At 39.2% G+C, this 23,703-nt stretch overlaps 2 protein-coding genes across 2 annotated transcripts in view; both read left to right on the top strand.

The window, feature by feature from the left end:
* Positions 1-737: 737 nt before the first annotated feature.
* On the top strand, positions 738-11,022 carry cep126 (centrosomal protein 126). The gene is made up of 12 exons (XM_057348371.1): positions 738-1,096; positions 1,412-1,531; positions 2,529-2,674; positions 2,822-2,933; positions 3,485-3,665; positions 5,027-7,034; positions 8,036-8,191; positions 8,779-8,900; positions 9,518-9,572; positions 9,710-9,880; positions 9,967-10,031; positions 10,123-11,022. The coding sequence occupies exons 1-12, from the start codon at positions 1,065-1,067 to the stop codon at positions 10,222-10,224; spliced, it is 3,270 nt and encodes a 1,089-aa protein (XP_057204354.1). The 5' UTR covers positions 738-1,064; the 3' UTR covers positions 10,225-11,022.
* A 4,645-nt stretch (positions 11,023-15,667) lies between these two features.
* yap1 (Yes1 associated transcriptional regulator) overlaps positions 15,668-23,703 on the top strand; it is a 30,289-nt gene continuing 22,253 nt past the window's right edge. Inside the window, 2 exon segments of the mRNA XM_057347809.1 lie at positions 15,668-16,267; positions 17,117-17,352. Of these exon segments, the coding sequence (XP_057203792.1) occupies positions 16,067-16,267; positions 17,117-17,352 (437 nt within the window). The 5' untranslated portion in view covers positions 15,668-16,066.

The following is a 23,703-nucleotide window of genomic DNA, read 5'->3' as shown; positions in this document are numbered from 1 at the left end:
TACTTGTCTATTTGTCTTCACTGCTAAAAATATGCATTCATTAGCATCAATCGCGAGCCAGTCAAAAGAAGATCATGACAGCAATGGGGAACTGACTCGCACAGCAGTTCGTGTGCGAAACATCCTCAAACACTAAAATATGAGTTTGAACTCTGACCTTATGTATGATTAAATAAATTTAACTATACATGTAACATTCTCTAAACACACTTTCAATAAATACATTGCTATACGAATTTTAGAAATGATATCTGGATGTGTAGTTAAATTACTTTAAAAAAAGTAGAGAGTTAACATTAAAAATCATGACGTAAAAATTGTAAAATATTTTTTCTAGTATTCAGACGTCTTGGTACCTTTATTGTGAATTTCACCTTTCAACCGGGGAATTCTTTTTTTAAATCCTGACGTCAAATCCTTGGTGTTTCGAGTCTGACGTCATCACGCAATCGTGTTTATTGGCCAGTTTAACAATCATAGGTAGTTTAGATGGTTAGAGTTAGGTTAGGGTAAAGGTTTCGTAAAACTTGAAACGCCAAGGATTTAGTCAAAACCAACAAGCCACGCCCACGGACCTGACTCGAAACAGCAAGGATTTAGTAAGAGCCATATGTATGCATGCAGCAATGGCGCCACCTACTGACATATTCAGCAACCTGAATAGTCGCGGCCACGCCCCCGCTGGGAGTTTGTGTGTGTTGTCAAGGAAGCGCGTTGGTGGTTACCAAAATGGCATAACTGTTTCACCTGTAACAACAATGGCTTACATTTACATTCTGCTTAACTAATTAAAACAATGACAGGATAGCACCGACGTGGTTTTGGACTTAAAGTTGATATCAGGCAATAAAAAGTTAGAGGTAGTAAACAACATTCAGTCAGATCTGCGCTGTTTATTTGTTTTGGACTGTCGCACGCACTTACTGGCTAGTCTTCGTCTTAATCAAGGCAACAATATTTTATTTCATCAGATTTGTCTGCTATGTTATTGTACTTTTCTTTTTTGGGTGAGGACTGTGGTGTGTTGAAACCCGTCATCAGTTTGTCATCCTGATATCGTCGGGATGCCAGCCCTCAAGGACAAACTTTACTACTCGTATCCTTTTTCTTGACAGAATTACCAGCGTGTATTTTTGAGGTCTGTACTTTAGATCACTTAAAAGTCTTGCATAGGAAGCAGGCCATTAGGAAGACTAATCAAATGCCAAGTAATATGGGGATTTTTTTTATTAAATGGCTATGGCTTAAATTAAGTAGTAAAATCTCTTCTTTTCTTATGTTGTCATGTTGTCCATTGTTATGTTCTCTGCATATTTTTACAAATAATATACAATGTAATAATAATTGTTATTTTGTAGTCTTGTTGTTTGGTGGTCCTTGTTGTTATTTCCTTAATTTTGCGTCACATTAGTAACATTAGATTAGGTCTACATGAAGACACTGAAGATGACAGGAAACTGCTGGTACAAGAACAGAAGTACTGTCGATCTCGGTCTCGCAAACTTACCCTGGAAACAAATCGCAGACGAAGGTAAGTGTCCCAATCAATTAAAATCTGTTATTACCTACGCAGAAATCTTGACCAAATATATTCATCTCTTAGAAATAGATACACCATGCACACTGCTGATAATGGTCTCTAGTCTGCTAACCTCTAGAGACCTACATGAGCTGGCAATAACAAGGGAAATATAGCTTCAGCACATTCACAAAGCAGTCAACTGTACAACTTTTTTTAATGTATTGTAGGCATTTAAATTGAGGAAATGGTCAAATGAGTGTCTAGACACTAAAAGTGTTGGCATGCTATTAATACCACAGTATGGCGTTTTGACCTGGTCAGTCCCTTTTCACATGGAAGGTAAAGCTACACTACAAGCCACAGATACTGTTATACAATCCTGTATTTGTCAGAATACTTGAAATAGAACCTCTAACCAGCAAGAGCAAAGGAACATCACTTGACAGATATCAGGAATGGTGTCAAAGACAAGTGCTTCCCCCATAGAGTTCAGATATGGTTGAGACACAGATGTGGCTCAGGTTCTTTTGTGATTAAATAATTACTAAAAGAGGATTATAGCAAGTATACCACCTTGAGAAGTCAACGCGTGCGTCTGTGTAGCATGCACACTAGTTTATGTGTTCTCGATCACAACGCCCAAGGAGAATCTGCTTCACTTTAGGTGCATTTCATTCAGACAGCTCAAGGTCTCAGTGTAGGCATGTGTTCGTGGCTGTGCCATTACCAAATTAATCTCGCTGAAATGTCATCTGTTAGAGAAGACTCAGGTTCCTGTTGACCCTAGAATTTAAACGTGCAAGATAATGAAAGCTTGCGCAATGAGCTGATATTGTCAATTAGATTAAAGTCTTCATTTCCCTTCTGACTTGAGTGGTGCATTTGATATGCGGCATGTAGTTGCCAAAGTTTTCATGATACCTACGACATTCTAAAACTTTAATACAACTTGTAACAAGAAAAGGTCAAAAAATGTGGGAGCAAATATAGTCACTGTCTGTCTCAGGGCTCTGGAGGAGAAAAGGAAACAGTGGGATTTCCAGGAGCAGAGACTGAGGGAGAACATTCTTCAGCAGCGCCGGCAGAAGGTCCAGGATGCCACCGAGAACTTCCAAAGAGCTCATCTTCCTCCCTCCCAGAGGAAGAGAACAGGTTCAATAAAACAGACAAGACTCACTCTAATTCATGTGTCTGCATGCACTGTTTATCTCTTGAACTGTCTGTTAACAGCTATTATTAGGTTGGCGTGTGCTGTCTTGTCTGCCGTTTAAATAAAGTGATTTATTTGGTTTGTAACAGCCTTTAGAGGAAGAGCGCCAAACCTTGATCAAGCACTTCATCATATTCAAGGCACTTCCCGCTTATATACTCATCAGTCTCCATTTTTGTCCTGTGCCTTCACCATTAGCAGGTAGGAGACTTTGTCATCCTAAATTCTAATAATTGTTAAGAGACATAATGCATCAAATTTTGGTAAAATTAGTCAATTCAAAGAGGTGTGATGTGATTTTTGTACTCCACCCACATGAATAATGTTAGTAACACATAACCATAAATTAATCAACCTAGAAAAGTATGGCCACCCCAAAAAACATCTAATTTCTACTTTTAAATCTTCTATGGTTGGCCCATACAGAGGCTTTCACGATTATGAAATTTGGCTGACGAATTGCCTAACTGTTTAATAAATAATTTATATTGACGTTTATGTGCCAATTATTTTTATGAATTCTCATACAAATCGTCATATATTAGTGTGCTTCATTCAGTGAATAATTGTCCCAAATTGTGACTATTTAATTTTATGCATTGTAAATTGTCACTTGCAGTATAATATTAATACACTTAACATCCTTAACCGTTAATATTTTCAATTTCGGCAACATGAAAATTCTGTATCGTTTTTAATTATTGTTTTTAAATAACATATCTTTCCTAAATAGTAAAATCGTTTTCTTTCAGGAGCTGCACTCCCTCTCCAAAGCCTCCAGGGGGCGCCCGTCACCTGCGTGCCTTATCTGCAGCTGAGGCCTACAACAAACTCATGCAGGAGAAGAGCATTAAAAACAATCAGCTACTCTTCCTCACTGAGCAGCAGTTAATACAGTCTGTTCTTAAAGAAAAAGAGCAGACCAGTCCACAGGTAATTCAAGATAAATTCAACAGTCATTACAGGGCTCAACGATAAACACGACGACCCAAGTGTGAAAGAGTTTCTGGCCAGTGTTTCATTGTCACGAAGTCTTTCCGTTGTTGACTTGCAAACATTATTGTAATGCATTTAACGTGGTTGTTAAGTTCTGCTGATATAAACACATCATCAAGGTCACATTACCACATACAATAGTCTAAGCAGCAATTTACAATGGTTACAATTTTAAATAAACATTCATGTTCATGTACAGTTAGCTACCACAGAGTTCGATTGTTTGCCAACTTCACACTTAAATACATCTGCAAAACGTTATTACAAATATATTAAGAACTTTAAGTAGCAGACATATATTAGAAATGTAAAAATATATATTTATTTATGATAAAATCTTGCAAATGAATAAAGTCTATGATGTGATGAGCTTGCCTGTCCATGGTGACAGTTCACTGTGATTCACTTGGCATGTGGCTTGTGTATGTTGCAATAGGCCTGTTGGCAAATTTGGTACAGAAGTGTGAATGTTTTAAGGGAAAAAACGAGATAGCCCAGGGCTCCTCCTGCCATAACATGCTGCAGTGCCTTTAAAACGAATGGAGTTTTTTTAAAGAGATGAGCTCACACTAAAACTTTCGTTACACATACTAAAACCGCAGATACACATGCACACACACTCAGCCACCTTATACTTACAGCTACACACTTTTGCACATTGGAATGTTACCTGCGCTGGCCTGGAGCCAAACACATAGTTTAATACGGTGAGCTCAGAGCAAGACACAGGGGTAATACTCCTATTTATAAGATAGCCCTGTGGCTTAAGCTTTCTTAGAAAAGTGTTACATCCTATACACAAATATAGTCAGACTCGTGCAACTATATTGTCTATATACAGTAGGAATGTCTGTGAGCATAAAGCTTAACCTTTGTTTAATTTTCTGTCTGGAAAGACAGCATGCTGCTAGATTTATAGAGTTTTTGGTGTTAAAGTGATAGTTCACCCTAAAATGAAAATTCTGTCATCATTTACTCACCCTCTTGTCATTTCAAACCTGTATTTCTGCAGAACACAAAAGAAGATATTTTGAAGAAAGTTGTTAACCGGCACCCATTCGCCATTCACTGTGTCCATACAATAAAAGTGAATGGGTACCGGTGCTGTTTGGTTACCAACACAGCACCTTATAATGTTCCATAAATAAAAAAGAAATAAGTGGATCTTTCTGTTCAATTTATATCCCTTACAGTGGTTAAGTAACTAACTGTGTTTTATTTTTTAAACCTTTGTAACAATCTCCAGAATGCCCTCAGTCTGCCAGTAAGTGGTGTAATGTTTTTCTATTGATTTTTAGGAATATCTCGATACCCCACACAGTGAAACGGAGAGTCTGTCTAGTCTGGACAGTTTAGAGAACGGAGGACCTCAGCAGAGCCATGGCACCACGTCAGTACACTGTTCTAAACTGGTTCATTCCTTCCATCAGAACACCTGTACCCAATCCTCCTGGCACCTCGTGGATCCGTTTCAAGACCCGAAAAATTCTCCATCACCTCCAGGACAGTCCACCTTTAACCTAAGCTCATCACCTCAACCCTCCTGTTCTGTAGTAAAGAGCTTCCTAGAGGAAGTCTTAATCCAGGAACGCAATTTCAGTTCCATCTCACCCTCACCCAGGGCTCATGAGTCAGCAGAGGTAAATAAGAGTCTCCAGAATCTCACGCAAGCAACAGAGCAATGCAATCTGACGGACCAATCACAGAGCTTCGACACCCAATCTACTCTTAGATACCAAAGAGAGTTGATTCAGCAAGACTTAGCAGCTAATTCAGAACATATGACTCATTATAATGACAGGAACGCTCAAGGGAATATTTTGAAAGACAAAGAAACTGCGGTTGCCCACTGCAAAACACAAACCGTGCCAGTTACCACACCCCTGGAATTCTCGAATCTGCCTGAAGAGTTCAAGTCCGAATCCAAACTGCAGACGAAAACCCTGGAGGAGAAATATTCAAAACATTCATCGGAATGGCAGACGTCTGTCTCAGCCAGCAGATCCAAACACAGTTTTTTCGAAACCACCTCAGATCACGATGCTCACTCTAGGACTGATCGGATCTCAGACGTACAACCGCTAGAAACACAGAGTTCTTCACGGTCGCATAAACACAAACCAGATGTAGACATTGCCTCAGGGTTCAAGAGAGAATCTAAACCCCTGACCATGGAGGAGAGTGCAACTAGAGATCTCCAGAATCCTAAAAAAGAATCAGAAATCACCAAAGAGGAACCAGACAGAACATCTGCAGAGCCGATGACCCATCCTGCACCTAACAGCAGCAATGCCCGATTCCTGAAAGGGATTCTTAAAAACTATTTAAAAACCAAATCAGGAAATGTCAAATTCACTTACACTCCTAACCATTTACTTTTCACTAAAGAAGTGGCAATTTTAATTAGAGACAGCGTGGAGCTGGCAAGGGCCAAACTCAATGAGCCAGAGCATAATAGGACTATTAAGAAGAAACTACGCTGGTTTGATGAAGTGAACGGGATTGAGGGGGCGGCGGTAGATGGAATATTTAAAGACCCCAACAAGCAACCAGCAGCTAAAAGCGGGCATGCTAACTCACCTCAACAAACCCGTAAACAGTTCTCAGCAGATCAGGGTTCATACTACGTGAATTTACTCTCAGGGGTATCAAAAAACATCTCCAGTAAGACCTCCAGTGCCCCTGCTGGCCCCCAATCCACCAGACAGGCTTGGGCAGATGTAGGGCCCCAAGAAAACCATACACAGGAGCATGTAAGAGAGCCCACCTCTCAAAAAGGCGGCTGTTGCGTCTGGGGCCCACGCGCTCCCCGGAGAGCACGTTCAGCCAGACCCGGCCCAGGATCCATTACCTCCCGGGCCAGGAAGGGCACTATCATCAGACCGCAATCTGCCAGGGAAGCACAACATGTGGCCAAGACCCAGGGGAAGATGTTGGTGCCTCGTCCCCCTCCAAAACCAGACGTTGTGGAGTGTGATTTTGCTGACATCTCCAAAGCCGTAAACTACAATATACAAAGCCAACCTGGAGCACAAATGGAGCAGGTCCTGTGCAGAGACAATCCAGATAGCCAGGCAACTGCTCACCAGCCTGTCCTAAAAGCAGATGCTGTCTGTGTTCCAGTGCCACCTTACTATACCTACACCCATGAGAGTGTGTCCAAGGATGTCTGTTCCCTCTCCCCTCCTGTGGAAAATGCAGAGCGCAGGTGTGGAGAGAATGGAATCTGTTTGGATCGGACTCCAACGGATGAGGAGATCACACTCCTGTGGCATGGGGTCCGAAGTGCTCTAGCTAGCAAAGAAGGTAAAGCAAACTTAGACTTAATTTTTCACATTTTGCTTGTCTAACCTCACCTATAGTAAATTGTTGAAATTGTTCCACTTATCGCAGTAATTTCACTTACAGTATGTACAGACAAATTACTTGTGTCACGTCTGATTAAAGGAGTAGTTCACCCCAAAATGAAAATTCTGTCATCATTTACTCTCTCTCTCTCATCTACTACCTCTTGTCATTTCAAAACTGTATGACTTTCTTTCTTCTGCAAAACAAAATTGTTGGAAAACAAAAACCATTGGTCCCCATTCACTTCTATTATTTGGACACAAAACCAATGCAAGTCAACGGGGACCAACGGTTCTTCAAAATATCTTCTTTTGTATTCTTCAGACGATAGAAAGTCATACAGGTTTGAAATTACATGAGGGTGAGTAAATGATGACAGTGGACTTAATTTTGGGGTGGACTGTCCCTTTAAGACACGATTTAACATGGTTTATCACAAAAGCATTTTTGTTATGTCCTTTTTTATCTTTTCTTTGAAGCAACATTTAAGATAAGTTTAAATGTTTTAGGTGTTTCATTCCATATTCACATATTACTTAACCAACATTCATGAAATCCCATGAACTGGCTTCCCATGAACTTTCTTTGCACCTTGTCATAAAGTCAGACGAGAGTCTATTGAAGGAACTGAGCTTTCTTTGTGTGTCGGCAAGTTCAGCAGCTTTGTTTGAGATTCTTGGGGGATATTTTTCTAGAGTCTTTGGAAAAGGCTCTTTTTTACTGTTGGATCAATAGAGTCTGTTTTCTTTGGCCCTTTGCACAGCGGTGCAGCACTTGGGATTACAACTCTGTTGAAAAAGATCCATTTAATGATGGATTGTTGTTCCTTTGAGGTCAATCATTTTTCAAGGAAACCTCTGAATGTACTGAATTTGGAGGACAGAGACTTCAAAAAATTAAGATGAAGAGACCTTTCCCTTGAACTGTCCTGTGTTCTCTCTCCATCTGAATTGACTTAGGTGACCCTCAAAGTTTTCTGGCTCACAATGGCCCATTGTCTGCTCCGCCTCAAGCCTGTGCCAGCCTGTCCCATGTTACTATCAATGGTGATAGTCTGATCAGTGGTGTCAAAGGAGTCTCAAAAATGGACGGCTTCTTCCTGTCTTCCTCCAACAGTAAGAGGCCAGCATTTAACTTACTGAAGTCCAAAAGCCAGGAACTGTGTCTCTGGTGGTGCAATCTAATTGATCAAATTAACGACAGCAGAGTTCTTAAAGGAGTAGTTCACCTTCAGAATGAAAATTCTATCATCATTTACTCGCCCTCTTGTCATTTTAAACCTGTATGACTTTCTCTCTTCCGCAGAACGTAAAAGAAGATATTTTGAAAAATGTTGGTAACAGAACAACACAGCCCTCCATTCACTTCTATTGTATGGACACAAAACCAATGCAAGTGAAGGGGGGGCTGTTAACAGCATTCTTCAAAATATCTTCTTTTGTGTTCTGCGGAAGAAAGAAAGTCATGCAGGTTTGAAATGACAAGAGGGTGAGTAAATAATGACAGAATTTTCATTCTGAAGGTGAACTACTCTTTTAAGACATTACAGCTGCGGTGGTTACAGAGTCTCTTGTGATTTGAGCCCATCAATAAAAGAAAAGTTCACTGCTGAAGGAAAGTGGTCTGGTAATGACTGACATGCCCTTGCTTGCATTTGCTTGGACTGAATGTGCTTTTAAATAGAGCTTCTTCTGTAAATCAGTGAGAAACCCAATAAGAAGACAGATGATGGAGAGTAACATGGTGAAGAACAGAGCGACAGCAGACGGCAGCAGAATCCAAACTGCAGGAACAGTGCAGAGGAAGAACTATTTATCATATCAGGTAAACACACATTATACAATTACATTACACATTTTAAAGAAACAGTTCACCCCAAAATGATAATTCTGTCATCATTCACTCACGCTTTTGTCATTTTAAACCCGTATGTCTTTGTTCTGCAGAACACAAAAAATATATATCTTAAAGAATGTTGGTAACCGGCACCCATTCACTTGCATTGGTTTTGTGTAGAATAGAAGTGAATGGGTGCCAGCGCTGTTGGGTTACCAACTTTCTTTCAAATGTCTTCTTTTGTTCTGATGATAATTGCATATGTGTATATTCAAATCAAAGTTCATTTTGGAGTTGATTCGGTTCATGTCTTTAAATAATTATTTTTTGTTCCTGAGGCAAATAAAGAAAAACACTTCCAGAACTGCTTAAAAAGTGGAATGGCACGTTTGCACTCTGTTGTCCTTGAAAAAAAAGAAACAAGAAACAGAGCAATTGTTGCTTATTGAAATATTCAGAATCTCAGAACCAATTCATTACGCATAGGTTTTTTTTGACAACATAGCGAATGATAAATGTAATGTTGACAATATACTTATTCATTATAACATTGCTTTCTGGACATTTTGGATTACACATTTTTATAAATTGTGTTTGTTTAACAGGTCACTGTGCCAAGAGCTCCACACCCAGATAAAAATCAAGCAGCAGTCAATGGAGGTAATTTACAATGTTATTTATGGAGCTGGGTTATAATATTTATATATGTCTGCTCTTCAGATTTCAGTCAGTGTCAGTGTTGTCTTAACATTTACAATCAAGTTCAGTCTCATGTCCAAAAACAAATCTTATCCCAGAGGTGACAGACGGTGAACATGATCCCAGGGACTGGGTTCAATCCCATAAGACCTGCAATGCTCCGATTGGTCCACATAGCCAGAGAATGCAGTCTCTGAACATCAGTGCTCTCACACTGGAGGAGCAGAAGATCCTGCAGTCACTCGAAAGACTCAATCAACGCCTGCAATGTCAGTGTTTCTTGTTTAAATGTTTTCACAATTGTAATGTTTGCTGGCGTGTACAATAGTCTGATTGCTTCCACTTGATTTAACAGATGTGAGAGATACAGCTGGTGGCAACCCAGCGGTAAAAGGCATCTTTGCTTCGGCTCCTGGATTTGTGAGTATCGGTCATGTTCACAGAAAGCCATCTGTTCTATGACCTAATGTGACCTGCGGATCTGTCCCCTTTCTTTTTCTTCTCCCTGCAGAACCAGACGGGCGAGAATGTGGGTGTCGCCGTGCGTAGGCGAGGAGTCTCTGCTGACAATCGCACCCAAACTCAACAGCGTTACGGACTACACCTCCCATGATCCACCACTCCCACAGCCTCTTCTCTGGGGTGCACTTCTGGAACCTTTAAACTTGGCGGTTGCACTATTTATCAGATGTTATACTGTATGTGTGAATTGATTTTGGCAATACAGCCAGTGCTTATCTAATGTATTTTGAGGATTTGTAAGTTATGACCTTCTGAATAGTGTAGATTTATTTTTTTACCTTGAGATTATATATTTTCTGAGAACTTGTCCATAAGTAATGTGTACATAGTGGTATTTTTATTATAAATCTTGACTATATTAATGGAAAATAAATTAATCAAGGGTTAAAGCAAAATACAGTTTTGCTTTATTGTCTCACTGCCAATACAGGATTAAGGGCTTTATTTGTGCAACTTGACCCCAGTCAACGAGAAATTGGATGCAGATTTACATTGTAAGTGTGCCATAATCATGACAGGTTTTTCTGGGTGTGTATTACAATGTGTGTATTATGTATATGCGAGTGATGTTTTGTGTGTGCGGAAGTGCAGTGTGTCTGTGTGTGCACGCATGGGAGAGCTTAGGTGTGTGACAGTGACTTTGGGTGACAATTACTACGGTTCATTGGAGACTCACCACACAGGTATTGCAGGATAACGAAAAACTCTGTTCTGTGACCTGCTTGTCCTGTAGCATCACCACCACCCTAACTGCTCACATCACTTCACATCATGTCATGTAACCCTGTTCCTCTTTAGATCGTTTTGCAATATGATGCGTTTTGCAAATCTTACTATTCAGTTACTAAAACCAAGAACTTTGAAAAAGGACGAATTCTGACATCGCAAGTAGAAATGCTTTTATTTGAACATATAGAGTGAAATGTGGGATTGATAAGTAATATTAAAGGAATAGTTGACCAAAAATAAAAATTCTGTAATTTTTTATTCACCCTTTCGTTGATCAAATACTATAATGTGACTCTTTTTTTGTGTGAAACACGAAGGAAGATACTTTGAGAAATGTCTCAGTGGATTTGTGTACAATGGGGGCCAGTGTTGTTTGGTTCCTAACATTTTTCAAAATATCTTCTTTTCTGTTTTGCAGAAGAAAAGAAAATCATGCAGGGTTTAGAATGGCATGAGGGTGAATTTAAAGGGGTGATATGATTGGGCTAAAACAAATATTATCATTTGTTTTAGATGTAATGCAATGTGTATACACGATTTAAGGTTAAAAAACGCTGTATTTTCCACATACCGTGCATGTTTGTATCTCCTCTTTGCCCCGCCTCTCTGAAACGCACAGATTTTTTACAAAGCTCATTGCTCTGAAAAGCGAGGAGTGCAATGATTGGCCAGTTAACCAGTGTGTAGTGATTGGTCGAATACTGCAAGCGTGTGACGGAAATGTAACACCTCTTCATATTTGGAACATCAGGTTCCAAAGCAATTGTACTGACAGGTACACCCACCTTACTTGCATATAAATTTGGGTGGTCTTAGTCAACTCATACCATGAACTGATGTGGATTTGTGGGGGTGTGGTTACACGAGGCGTTTCAGGCAGGTTTGTGAGCATTCGCTTTTAGATAGAATGCATCTTTCGTTCCGACACTTTAATTTTTGCAATTTTACGTGTCTAATACATGCATGGGCAACTTATAACACACCAAAGACACAGAAAAACACGTGTTCGCGCCATATGATCCCTTTAATAATAAAAGGGTTTTCATTTTGGGTGAACCATCCCTTTAATACCATTGATGTAATGTTCCAGTATGATAAATTCAGTATGTCCTTTGCTGAAATGACATAATGTAGGTGCTATAGAATGTGATTAAACCATGATATCCCAATTTCATGTGGGAGCATTTTAATGGGAAACAGAAAAAACTAAAAATATCAACAGCTGAAGTAACACTTGGAAGAGAACAAAAAGGTCAATAAGTTAAAGATTAAACTTGTATGATATTGGGAAATGTGAAAGCATTATAACCCAGTGGCAGTGTGATTTTGTGATCGGATGATATCAAGATGACACTTTATTGCCAACATTGTAAGCAATGTGTGAGCCACGAATATAAAAGATGCCTTAAACTCTATGCTAACTGAAGTGCACTATGAAGCATGCAGAAAGTACTGTTGCTGCTTGCTTCCCACCAGGTTTTTTTTAAGACGATGTAAGAATATTCAGCAATAAGTAAACAAAGTGAATATCTAAAATAGGTCAGATTGACCATATGTCATTTGAATACTGTGAAGTACAAATACTTAATATTAATGTAGAATTGTTCATTAGCACAAGCAGGAACAAAAAACACTTTGGTCACCCTCTCCTATGTCGCTCTCGCTGTATTATGTTAATCATAATTGAATTCAATTATTAACATGAACACCAGGCAATGCTTACTTAACTGTTCAAGCAAAAGAAAGGGGAAAAACAATAATAACTTCATGTTGTGCTTGGTTAAAGATTTGCCTGCGTTCAGCACAGTTAATTTCTGGGAAGGGTGCAGTAACTCCTCTGGTCAGCTTGCCTTGGCTTGTTGCAGCGGGTGGAGGAGGTCTCTACACCTTTGAAGAATTTGGCAGTGATTCCTTCCCTCTTTGAAATCTGACGAATTGAAATGTATTGCAAGAACACACTTGCTGAACAGGTTTTTTAGACTCATTGTGCATCTGTACTACACTGAAGGGCTGTTTCTCACCTAAATTTCCACTTGACAGTGGGAGGTTTTAAAAGATTTGCTCTGCAGATGTGAGATTTATGCTTTATATTCATGCAGTCACTTAACAATAAGGTTGTATTTGTTAACATTAGTAAATGCATTAGCTAACTAACAATGAATAATATAATAATATATACAACTTTACTGTAAAATGTTTCCATGCATTTCTTTGTAATATCATCAAACGTGTTAAAGACTGCTGTAATAAAAACATCTGAAATCTAAATAAAACACATTTTGCTATTTATATGCTATATGCTTGTATGTACTGCTCAATATTGCTGTATTGCTTTTCACAGACTTTTTAAATGTTTGTTCTGGTGTTATTAAATGGTTAACTACCTAAAAAGACATACTGGAATTATTAGATTTAAACAAATGTATTACCTTGGGTGTGGTTCATTACTAAGATGACTTCTAAAATCTAAGTGGGTTTGGAGCAAACATTCACCACCTCCTTTTTAGAGACCCTGTTTATTATGCATATTGGCAAATTAGCTCCATTATAAATATGAAGTCACTTTTTTCACATTAGTCCGAAGGGAATATACACAAAAAGAAGGGCATGGCAGTTTCCTTGTTCTTTACAATTAGATCCATCATGAGTCAATCAGCAGTTGACAGGTTAGGTTATGTAACAAAACATTGCAATTAAACCACCACACTCTCAGTAGACTGGGGATTAAGAGATAACCTTGCAGTTTCAGTCATACTGACTGACAGATGGCAAACTGTACAGATTTACTGCATTCTGTACACATTAAGCACAATACATTTAGATGATCAATAATGATAACAAATGTAGCTTATAAACTGATGAAAGAGAATTTTATGTTGCAGCAATATTTAAATAAGGCATTAAAGTAATGAATAAATAAATATTTACACATTAATATCTGCAGTTTCATGCTAAGTGGTTACTTTTGGTGATCATATAGGGTAATTATTATTTCCATACTCCAAGATAGAAATAGAGGAATGATTGTTTCAATTATTTTTTTCACAATATTTGATTTCAATTCACTACTTGATATAACGAAGGTGATGTAAATGTTATAGGCTAATGTAATATCTAGATCTAATTGGACCGTCTCAAAAGAGCCATTGGCCTACAGGGGGCGCACAAAAGTCCAAAGTTTAATCCAATGTGCAAACGTATCTAACTACCGAGATTGTTGTCAATCTTTAAATTTGTCAAATTTCAAAAGGTACAAAATTTACAAAAATTTGGCAATGTAAAAATAGCTAATGGTGATTTGTTTTGTTTTGTTTTCTTATGTTTTCTTTATTTTGTTTTGTATGTTTTAAGCATGTTATACATTGGCAAGCAAGCGCACTTTTGTTCACCAGCACTTCCGTTTTTCGTGTAATACTGATGTCAACAATTGTCACAGGCTCAAAGATGTTAGGACATGTTGACTAAATGATCGAGTTACCCGCGGGACAGCTAAGTGGGTGGTCTGTCTCCCCCAGGGTTGGGCAGGGTAGCCCCCAGAAAAAAACTCAAATTTTGCCTCGATCATTTCAGGATATTTATAACTTTTTAATGATCTGAAACACAACCTCGTGTGCCCAAAATCAAATGAGCAATTTTCATCAAATATAAAGTTGGAGAAATTGCTTAGGAGAGTGTTGGAAAATGTATTTTTAGGATGTGCACTGAAATAACTTCATAGTCAAAACATGATATTGTTCATTCAATTCATGAACGCTGAAGTTTAATAATGAAACAATTCACAGCACTATCCAAATTACAAGGCAGTGACAAAAACCACGCACATGTTGTGTTTAATTATACATGGCCCGTAGAGACAGTTCATGTTAAGGCTGCATATTGGTTGGCTGGTTAAAAGCACAAAGTAACTTTTTTAATCCATTCATCATGCCCTTACTGTTCCCGCAGGGGATTAAAAGGGTTTATAATCAGTCACTCAATGTTATATGTATGGGAAAAGAACTGGTCTCAGTCTTGACAAAATGATTTCTCAATGGACCGGGAAGGCTCATTTGCATAACAATTATGGGAACTGCATGGAACTACTTTTCTGCGGCTTTTTACAGAATGAAAGACAATTTATTTCTTTATTCATAAAGAACTGAGTGCTTGAACTTCACTGGTGTACTTTTGTATGATGGGATTTAATCCATAGAGAGTGACACCTCATGGGATAGCCTAAATATGGATGAATAATTGTGACCTCTAAAACACATACACACGGCAGTCACTGTCTTGCCCGACCACTTTATTATGAAAATAAATGCAATAAAATTATATATATTTATGTCATGATGAATTGCCCTGTTTAGTATTATTTAACACATTTCAGAATACATATGAAATGATCAAAATCTGAACCTAAAATAAACTGGTTAACAGACATTATTTATATATATATTATNCAAAGACATTAGGATCGTGCATAACGAAACATCGAATATGCAAACGATAAATGAAAGGCTTAAAGCGCAGTGGCTTGAGTTTTACAATACAAGCGGACACACCAGCATTAAAAATATATATATATTATATATTATTATATATATATATATTATATATATATATGTACGTTATTTGTCGTTGTAAAAATACTTTTGCTTTACAGAATTATATTTGTTGGGAAATTGTTTTTGTGCTATAAGATCCTACAATGAGGAAAGCTAGTTGCTTTAAAGTCTCTTGCTCAAGCCCCTCCCTCTCTGACTCAGCGGTCACATGACTCATAAAGTTTGATGTCCTGCCCAAACTTTCAGAAGTTGAGAGAGAAAAAAGTTAGTTAGGTTAGTGAGGACGCTGTGATTTTTAGTGCGCAGTACAGTCACCACCAATGTCTTCATCAGAAGACCCGTAAACTTTTGTGAAAGTCATACGGACACCGCGTAAAGACTTAAGACACTTCAAAAGAAGTTTAAAGGACAAAGTTGAGTAGATATGCGCGTTTCCAGATTTATTGCTGTGTTCTCGGCAAGCAGAAAAACACAGCGCTGTCTACTTTCTTCGCAAGGCTTGGATAACTAATAACGTGGACGGACATAGAAAGGAGTCGGGCTGCTTGGATCTAAGTTTTTGACATTTTATGCCTGCAGTTTCTTGTTGATCGTTTTTCACTCGGATAAAAAGAAGAGCAGATTTCGCGCAGAAAACAGTACATTTAATTTGGAGCCATGGATCCGAGCCAGCACAACCCTCCTGTCGGCCATCAGATCGTACATGTTCGGGGAGACTCTGAGACCGACCTGGAAGCTCTTTTTAACGCTGTGATGAACCCGAAAAACAATATCGTCCCTCCTTCTCTGCCTATGAGGATGAGAAAGCTGCCAGACTCCTTCTTCAAGCCACCAGAGCCAAAGTCCCACTCTAGACAAGTAAGACCACCCCCACAGAAACCACAAACTATTCCTCCAAAGTTATTCCTTCGCCTGACACTGCTAGCGAGCGGGCCCATTGCATAGCTTCACACAACTTTCGAGCTTGTGGCGACTTTTGCAAACTTTCCTATTAAAATCAACGGAGCTGTCTGCACTGCGAGTCAGGCTCCGTTGATTATAATGGGACTCGACGCCAGCAGTGACATCATCTTCTGTGCACATTTTGTTCCTTTAACAAGTTTGTTAAATACACAACCGACCTCTTATAGATATTTTTCCACAATTTTGTTTATAAACGCAAGTAAACTGCGTTTATAAAACATGTATGAATATTACTCCAGAATTTCCAAAACGTTGTGTATGTGTGATAAATGTCGCGGGAAAAGTTTAATATAGTGAAATGTTACAGTAGCAAATAAAATTCTGATAAGTTGTTTAAAAGAGTGACATCTAGCAGCATTTTAAGATTAAAGTCGTTCGTCACCTAGAGAACTCATCGGGTTTTTCTCGAGCTTGGACTCGCGTCCCGCGCATGCGCCGATGAGAGGTTGAGTTTGCTAAAAAGTTGCCCCAGGACAGCCCGTTTCCCACAGAGCTCCTCCTAAAGTCTGCAGTGTGGGCCACATCCGTTTTTTAAACTTTTGTTTTTGTGAAAGTAGCTGATAATGAAAGCAAAACCTTGTTTATATATCTTACCACTAGTATTTAAGTTTTGGTGTTGTATAATTTTATTCATGTTAGAATTTTTTTTCCGAATTCACAAATCCTTTCACATTATTTATTGCTTTACATTGAACCCTATGAATGTTTTCATTATAATAAACCTAATTCCCTAACCCTCTACAGGCCAGCACAGATGCAGGTACTGCTGGTACCCTCACACCCCAGCACGTCAGGGCACACTCGTCTCCTGCCTCCCTGCAGCTGGGTGCAGTTTCCCCTGGCACGTTGAGCAGCATGGGTCAAGCAAACCCCCCACCTCAGCACCTCCGCCAGTCATCATATGAGATACCCGACGATATACCACTGCCCCCGGGCTGGGAGATGGCCAAAACCCCTTCAGGCCAGAGATACTTCCTAAAGTGAGTTGTTAAAGTTGTCATGCCTGATATGATGTGTATGCCACCATGGTTTCTGTGCTGTTTTATGTATGTGGATTTAGTGTTAACTGAATGACCCTTGACCTTCAGAATGCAATGCAATGCAATGCTATCAGTAAGTTTAGAAGTAAAGGACTTAATTACAACAAAGACACATTTTAGAGTTTATTATAACAGTTACAGCAGTAAATGGCACCATCTGCGTTTTTATTATAAATGAAACGGATGAGAACTCATTGTTGTGCCGTAACACGTTTTTGATCAGAGAAAATTCCCAATAAGGAATCTTTTCTCCAGCTGGTTTATAGATACTAGTCTTCGCAACAGTTTGTTAACTCGTGTGCCAAGGTTTTCTTCTTTGTGTGTGTGTGGGTACTTAGAGCTTCTGCGGATTGGGTTTCAGAAGGGAACAAAGGCCCAGTGTAACAGCGTAGAGTAGTGGAAGACGGGCCGGCCTGCTAAACTCATCTGCCTGGCCGCAGAGCTCTAACACAGGACTCAATCCGAGAGCCCATAGAGTTAAAGTGGCAAATTAAACTTCAAGGGAGTACATTCTGTCCTTTTGAAACGCTCTATTTAGGCTCTCATTCTTTATTTGATAGCTGCTATATTAAGACTGAATTGATACAACTCTTTTTGCATATAAAGTTTCTGGGATGTCGGGATCGGTGACCCTGTGACCAGTCGGTTCTAGACAAACATGATTAGTCTCCAATTTACTGTGATAAAATGGAGAGCTTTTAAAACCAGATGTTTGGAGGGTGAACATCTGGAGAACATCTGCTTCATTTGGACCAGATCTACAGGAATTGTGCAAAGGGAGAAGAGGGACAGGAAGGGGGAAACGCCACTTGTGTAGTCGCCTCACAAGACCAAGGCTGATGTTTTGGAAATGTTGTAACTACTAATATAACACAGAGGACAGACTCATCTTTAAAGGGATAGTTCGCCCCAAAATGAAAATTCGGTCATCATTTACTCACCCTATTTTGAAGCATGTGGGAAACCAAACAGTTCTGGGGCACTATTAACTACCATAGTAGTGTAGTTTCCTACTATAGTAGTTGATGGTGCCCCAGAACTGTTAATTTACAAACATTCTTCCAAATATCTTCTTTTGTGTACAGTGTAACAATACAATTTATACAGATTTGATTTGAAGCAACTTGAGGGTGAGTAAATGATGACAGAGTTTTCTTTCTTGGGTGAACTATCCCTTTAAGACTCAGTCATTCACAGCTTCAGAGTTGGGCAGCTTGTTCTTTATTTCTTTAACAAAAAATATTCGGCTCATGCCATCCATTAAGAAGGTGATTCTCAGGCAAACACAGGGCAAATAAGACGTCTTGCTCCTTCTACCTTCCCAAGTTGTCTGTGTGTGGACATTGTTTGATCTTTACCCAGGCCAGTGCTCAAATACACAAATGAAAGTCAGGGTGTCCAAGACTTCTCTTGTCTGTTGAACCCCCTCCTTTTAACATCTCTTTGTTTGGGGTTTTGGAGAACCGGGAGGCTCGTTTTATTAATCTCGTATTGTTGTTGACCCTAGCTTTGTTTGTGCATAACTTTCCCACAGGAAGGTGACATGGTTCGTCAACAATTTCTTAATTTTCATAGTGAGTGCGTTCTTTATTTTATTTGGATTTATTTAATGCACATGTAAAATTGTATAATTCACACTCATAGTAACAGTCTGTGTACTTGCACATCAAAAGAGTCGATTATGTGTGGATTCACTGGTGGCTTCAAGGATCTTGTGCTGGAAAATAGAACCACACTCCTATTTATAATCGCAGCCTCTTCAAATGAGGGCTCTGTGCCAACTTGTTTGAAACTCAGCTCACATTACTTTCAGGTACTACAGTTTTTCCTTTCCTGCTTGTACACAACTCTCACATGAGCTCCTAACACCTGAGGTTTCATCTAAGGGGGGGGGGAATTGAACATCAATGTCAGATACAGATACGCGTAGGGTGCTTCTCGCAGTATCCAGATATCCAGAGGGGCCACTTTGTTCATCCAGTGACACACATGTGACCCAGTCAAATATAAACAAACAAACAAGATTGAAAGACTGAACAAAAAAAGGTTCTGTAGTTATTGCTAGTTAGATTTTAGCCGCAAATGGTTACACTGTAACCGTTTTGTCCTTCGGTATTAAGTTTAGCTGTATTTTAGGACTCAGCTGCTGGTGATGAATTTGATAGCGGGGTAAAACATAAATTTATCAGAAGACGTATTCAACCTCCTGTAACAACCAGTCATTTTAAATGGGTTAGCGTCGCCTCAGAAGCTCTCGATTATAGGGAACTATTTTAGTGAAGCTTGATGTGAGTTGTGGATTTGCTTACTGGGATTATAGTTTCGTTGTGTGTTGTGTGTACGGCAGATTAAGTAGTTTTCTTTTTTTTAAAGAATGTGAGGTTGGAGATCGGTTTGATTTTTATTATGTTACAGCTGATAAAATGGCTCACATTTACATTTATGCGTTTGGCATACATTATCCTACATCACATTATCCTATACATTTGTTTCTAAGTATGTGCAATCCCCTGGGATCGAACCCACGACCTCGGCGTTGTTAACGCCATGCTCTCACCTAGGGCTGCAGCTATCGATTCTTTTACTAATCGAGTATTCTACTGATTTTTCCATCGATTAATCGGGTATTCGGATAATAAGTACTTTTTCTTTATTAAAAAGCAATACTAAATATACAAGAGAAAATAAGACAGGTCTCTTAAAATGAGTAAAACAACTAATTTGTTTCCTTTTTAGAACGATTAGTTTTATTGCTGAAATAGCATACATTAATATCTGTGAAAACTAAACCCATTTAGTACATTCCATTGCCATATTAAATTCAAAATGCAATATAATACAAATATATAAATAAGAAACATGAATAAAAATGGAAATAATAATTTCAAACAATAGCCTATGACTTTTATTTTTGCAGGTTGTCAGATGCTTATTTTTTAGTATGTCTGTTTCTTCACTCAAACAATAACATGTTTGTGAAATAAACTCTCAGCGCAACTCTGGAGGTGAAGTTCATGTCCTCATTCAGCGCAGACGCAGACAAATTCATGAGCATCACGCGTGTAGCACGTTAAACTGTGCAGTTCATTCACTCAGACCAGACAGATGATATGTGTAAATAACAGGATTCGGTGTCCACTAGTCCGCATCTAGTTTGATGGACTCAATGCAGCCGGAAAACAAGTTTCACTCGTAAAATAGACTAAAACTAAGTTAAATATCAGTTCACCATTTCAATAAGCTATTAGGGCTGTGTCGGTGGCAGTTTTTTACCACCTCGGTGGTAATAGACAAATCGACCTCGGTGGTGCGGTGGTTGAGAAATATATATTATTTATATAAATTATCTTTATATTATTATATTTGCGTGTAGCAACCACATGACGAGTGGAAGAGAAATATAGACCTTATTTAAATACTTGAAATTGTTAAATAATTGAAATATGATATCTGAAATAAATGAGGATGAAACATCCGTCAATGTTTAACGTGCAAATCCATCAGTGAAACGGCACACTACAGCATATAAAACATTTAAATAAACATCAATAAATAATGAAAACTTAAATGATATAAGAAAGCTAAATACTAAATAAAAAAGCTCTTGTTGCAGTAACTTCAGTCAGTGGCCTATTAACCCTTACAGTCCTTAACAATTCCATTTGAAACAAACTGTTTAAACCTACATTGGCTTTCCTATTCAGATTGCCATAAAAACTTTACTTTTTCCGACTCGTTGATGTGAAACTTACTTGTTGACATTGTCCAGATTAAAATGTGTACAGCTGCACTAAATGCGCGTTCAGAAGATGTGCGCAGGAGCGCAAATGAAGAGATGTCTCTCAAAACCTGCGCGCGCTCCGACACTAAGCAAGCGGGTCATAGCCAGTTTTGATTTTACGTATCTGTTCATTTCACAATAAGATCCATTGCAAAACCCGCAGAATAACCTGGGTTTTGCCGTGCAGGCCTGCGCTCGAACGCACCAACGGAAACGTATGCCAATAATTTCTGTTAATTTAAAATCTTTTAAATAAAACCATCCACAACTGAAAGGCTACAACTAGCAATCGTTATCGCAACTCTCATATTTATTACACCTATATTTGTCAGAGTGACGTGCACTACCGCCGGTGGCAGTTCGCCACCGTCATGGCACTTTACCATCGCGGTGGTGCGCGTCACAGCCCTATAAGCTATCAGTTATTTATCAGAATGAGAAATACGTGTGAGCGTGTGAACAGACTAAAACGCGTGTGTCGCACGGTGAATGCATTTGCATGAGACTTGAGAGCCCTGTAACATGAATAGAGTTTAGCGGGCTGTGCGTCAGTAATAACGGTCCGTGGGGAAACGCAGTGCTCCGTGTGTACTGTAGTTAAATGGATTAAACGAGGCTTCGAGGCAACAAAAATTGCCTCGATGATTTTTTGTATTCGAATAACTCGAGTTACTCGAGGAATCGTTTCAGCCCTACTCTCACCACTGAGCTACAGGCTTGAAAAATCGGTATTATTTTATATGAACTTAAAGGGATCGTTCGCCCCAAAAATGAAAATTCTATCATCGTTTATTCACCTTGTGTGGTTCAAAGCCTTTATATGGCTCTTTTTTATGTGGAACACAAAAGAAGATATTTTGAGAAATGACTTGATGGGTTTGTGTCCAGACAATGGAAGTCAATGCGGACCGATGTTGTTTGGTTAGCAACGTCCCTCAAAATTTCTTCTTTTAAATGACCTGGGGGTGAGTAAATGATGACAGAATTTTCATTTTTACGTAAACTATTCATTTCGTCAATCATAATTGTGATGCCTTGCCTAAATTAACTTTCAAATCCTGGTTCACCATGCATCTTACCTAGGCCTTCATGTTCTTTTTTCTTCCTTGTCTTCCTGCTTGTGAAGGAGAGAAGTGGGAAAAGGTCAACATGATGTGTTGACCTCTCCTTTTTTTCCTTTTTTTCCAACAGTTTACTGTGAGCTTTGATTTATAATAGACTCTGACAGAGGGTGGGGGGAGGCTCGGGCGGTTGAGGGTCATCTTGTTTAGTTCTCGCCTGCCCGTTTTTTGGGACCCATGAGCGGGGGGGTTAAGTTCACAGGGCACTAACGCTGAGACCAGGGTCATAAACTAATGAAGGATTCTAATTTAGAGAATGTGGCCAAATAGAGGGGCTAATCAGTGTTTCCGTTGTTTTTGCCCACGGGAGGGCGGCCCTTGCTGAGAAGGGCCCTCAGGGATGTGGACCCCAGCTATCACTGGGATTAAACCCTCCGATGGGAACCGCCGCTGCCCCTCCACCCTTTTTAAAACATGCTGCTTTTAATTAGTACACAAAGGTGTGTCTCAGATATTCACACTGAATCTTTCCTCAAGGCGAAACTTTGTTGCATTCAGGCTGTCAAGATCATTTTGAAAAGATTCGGGTTAGAAGTTGAGGGACATGGCTGATTTGTGAATAATACAACACCTCTGTGTGTGAGGTGACATGGTGGTGATGATGGTTGGTGGTGAAGCGTAGTGTTTTAATGAGCACTATTTGGGTTTCACAACGTGCTTCCCATTAGATCAGTGTGGCCTCAAGGTCCATAAACCAGAACTGGAGCTCTTATTTCCTTCCTGCTGTGTACACCACCATGGGATTTTCTTGGTTTAGGTTGAAGGGCAACCTGGAGAAAAAAAAGAGCATGAGGGTTCCTCCGGGTGGATTGTAACTTTATATTTATGTTTGCATTTAATTGGACGTAGCTGACTAAATGGCTTTATTTTGACTTTGCAGTTTGTCTGCTGCAACATGCTGCACAAACATACTGCAGGACATCCCAGGTGTTCCAGCAAAAACAAATGGCATGTGTTTTTCTTTTTTAATAAAACATACGTATTAGCAGACAACACGCTCACAGCCTTTTGTTACAGTATGTTGTGAAATTTGTGCTACTCCTTGTGCTACGCATTGCATGTCCAGACACAGACAGCCTTTGTTATTGTGCTGCAGTCTTCTGGGGTGGGCTGTTTTCTTTTGGATTTTCCTCACACACTCGAACTCCATTTTCCTCAAGCCAGTTGGGAAAATATTTGCTTTGCTGCCTTTTTTCCCCCGCTTTGAAAGGAGGCATCAGCTAGATTCACGTCTGTCTCGATTTCCAAACAGTTCAATTGTGTGTTACGGGAACACATGAGCAAAGCAGACATGACGGGATTAGTGGAGTGGTCTGAGGAGTTTTGTGTTCATGTGATTTATTCATGTGATCATGATTTAACTTCATCTTCCACTCCTGTTCGTGTTTA

The sequence above is a fragment of the Triplophysa rosa genome, linkage group LG12 (genome assembly GCF_024868665.1).
Source record: "Triplophysa rosa linkage group LG12, Trosa_1v2, whole genome shotgun sequence".
NCBI lineage: Eukaryota > Metazoa > Chordata > Actinopteri > Cypriniformes > Nemacheilidae > Triplophysa > Triplophysa rosa.
Note: the sequence above shows the minus strand (reverse complement) of the source record. Positions and strands in the feature narration are given on the sequence as shown.

Bases quoted from the DNA above. Each gene is read 5' to 3' on its own strand.
- cep126 (XM_057348371.1), top strand. From the start codon at position 1,065: ATGCCAGCCCTCAAGGACAAACTTTACTACTC. The intron at 7,035-8,035 runs GTAAAGCAAACT...GAATTGACTTAG, and splicing joins TGCTCTAGCTAGCAAAGAAG to GTGACCCTCAAAGTTTTCTG. The intron at 8,901-9,517 runs GTAAACACACAT...TTTGTTTAACAG, and splicing joins AGAACTATTTATCATATCAG to GTCACTGTGCCAAGAGCTCC.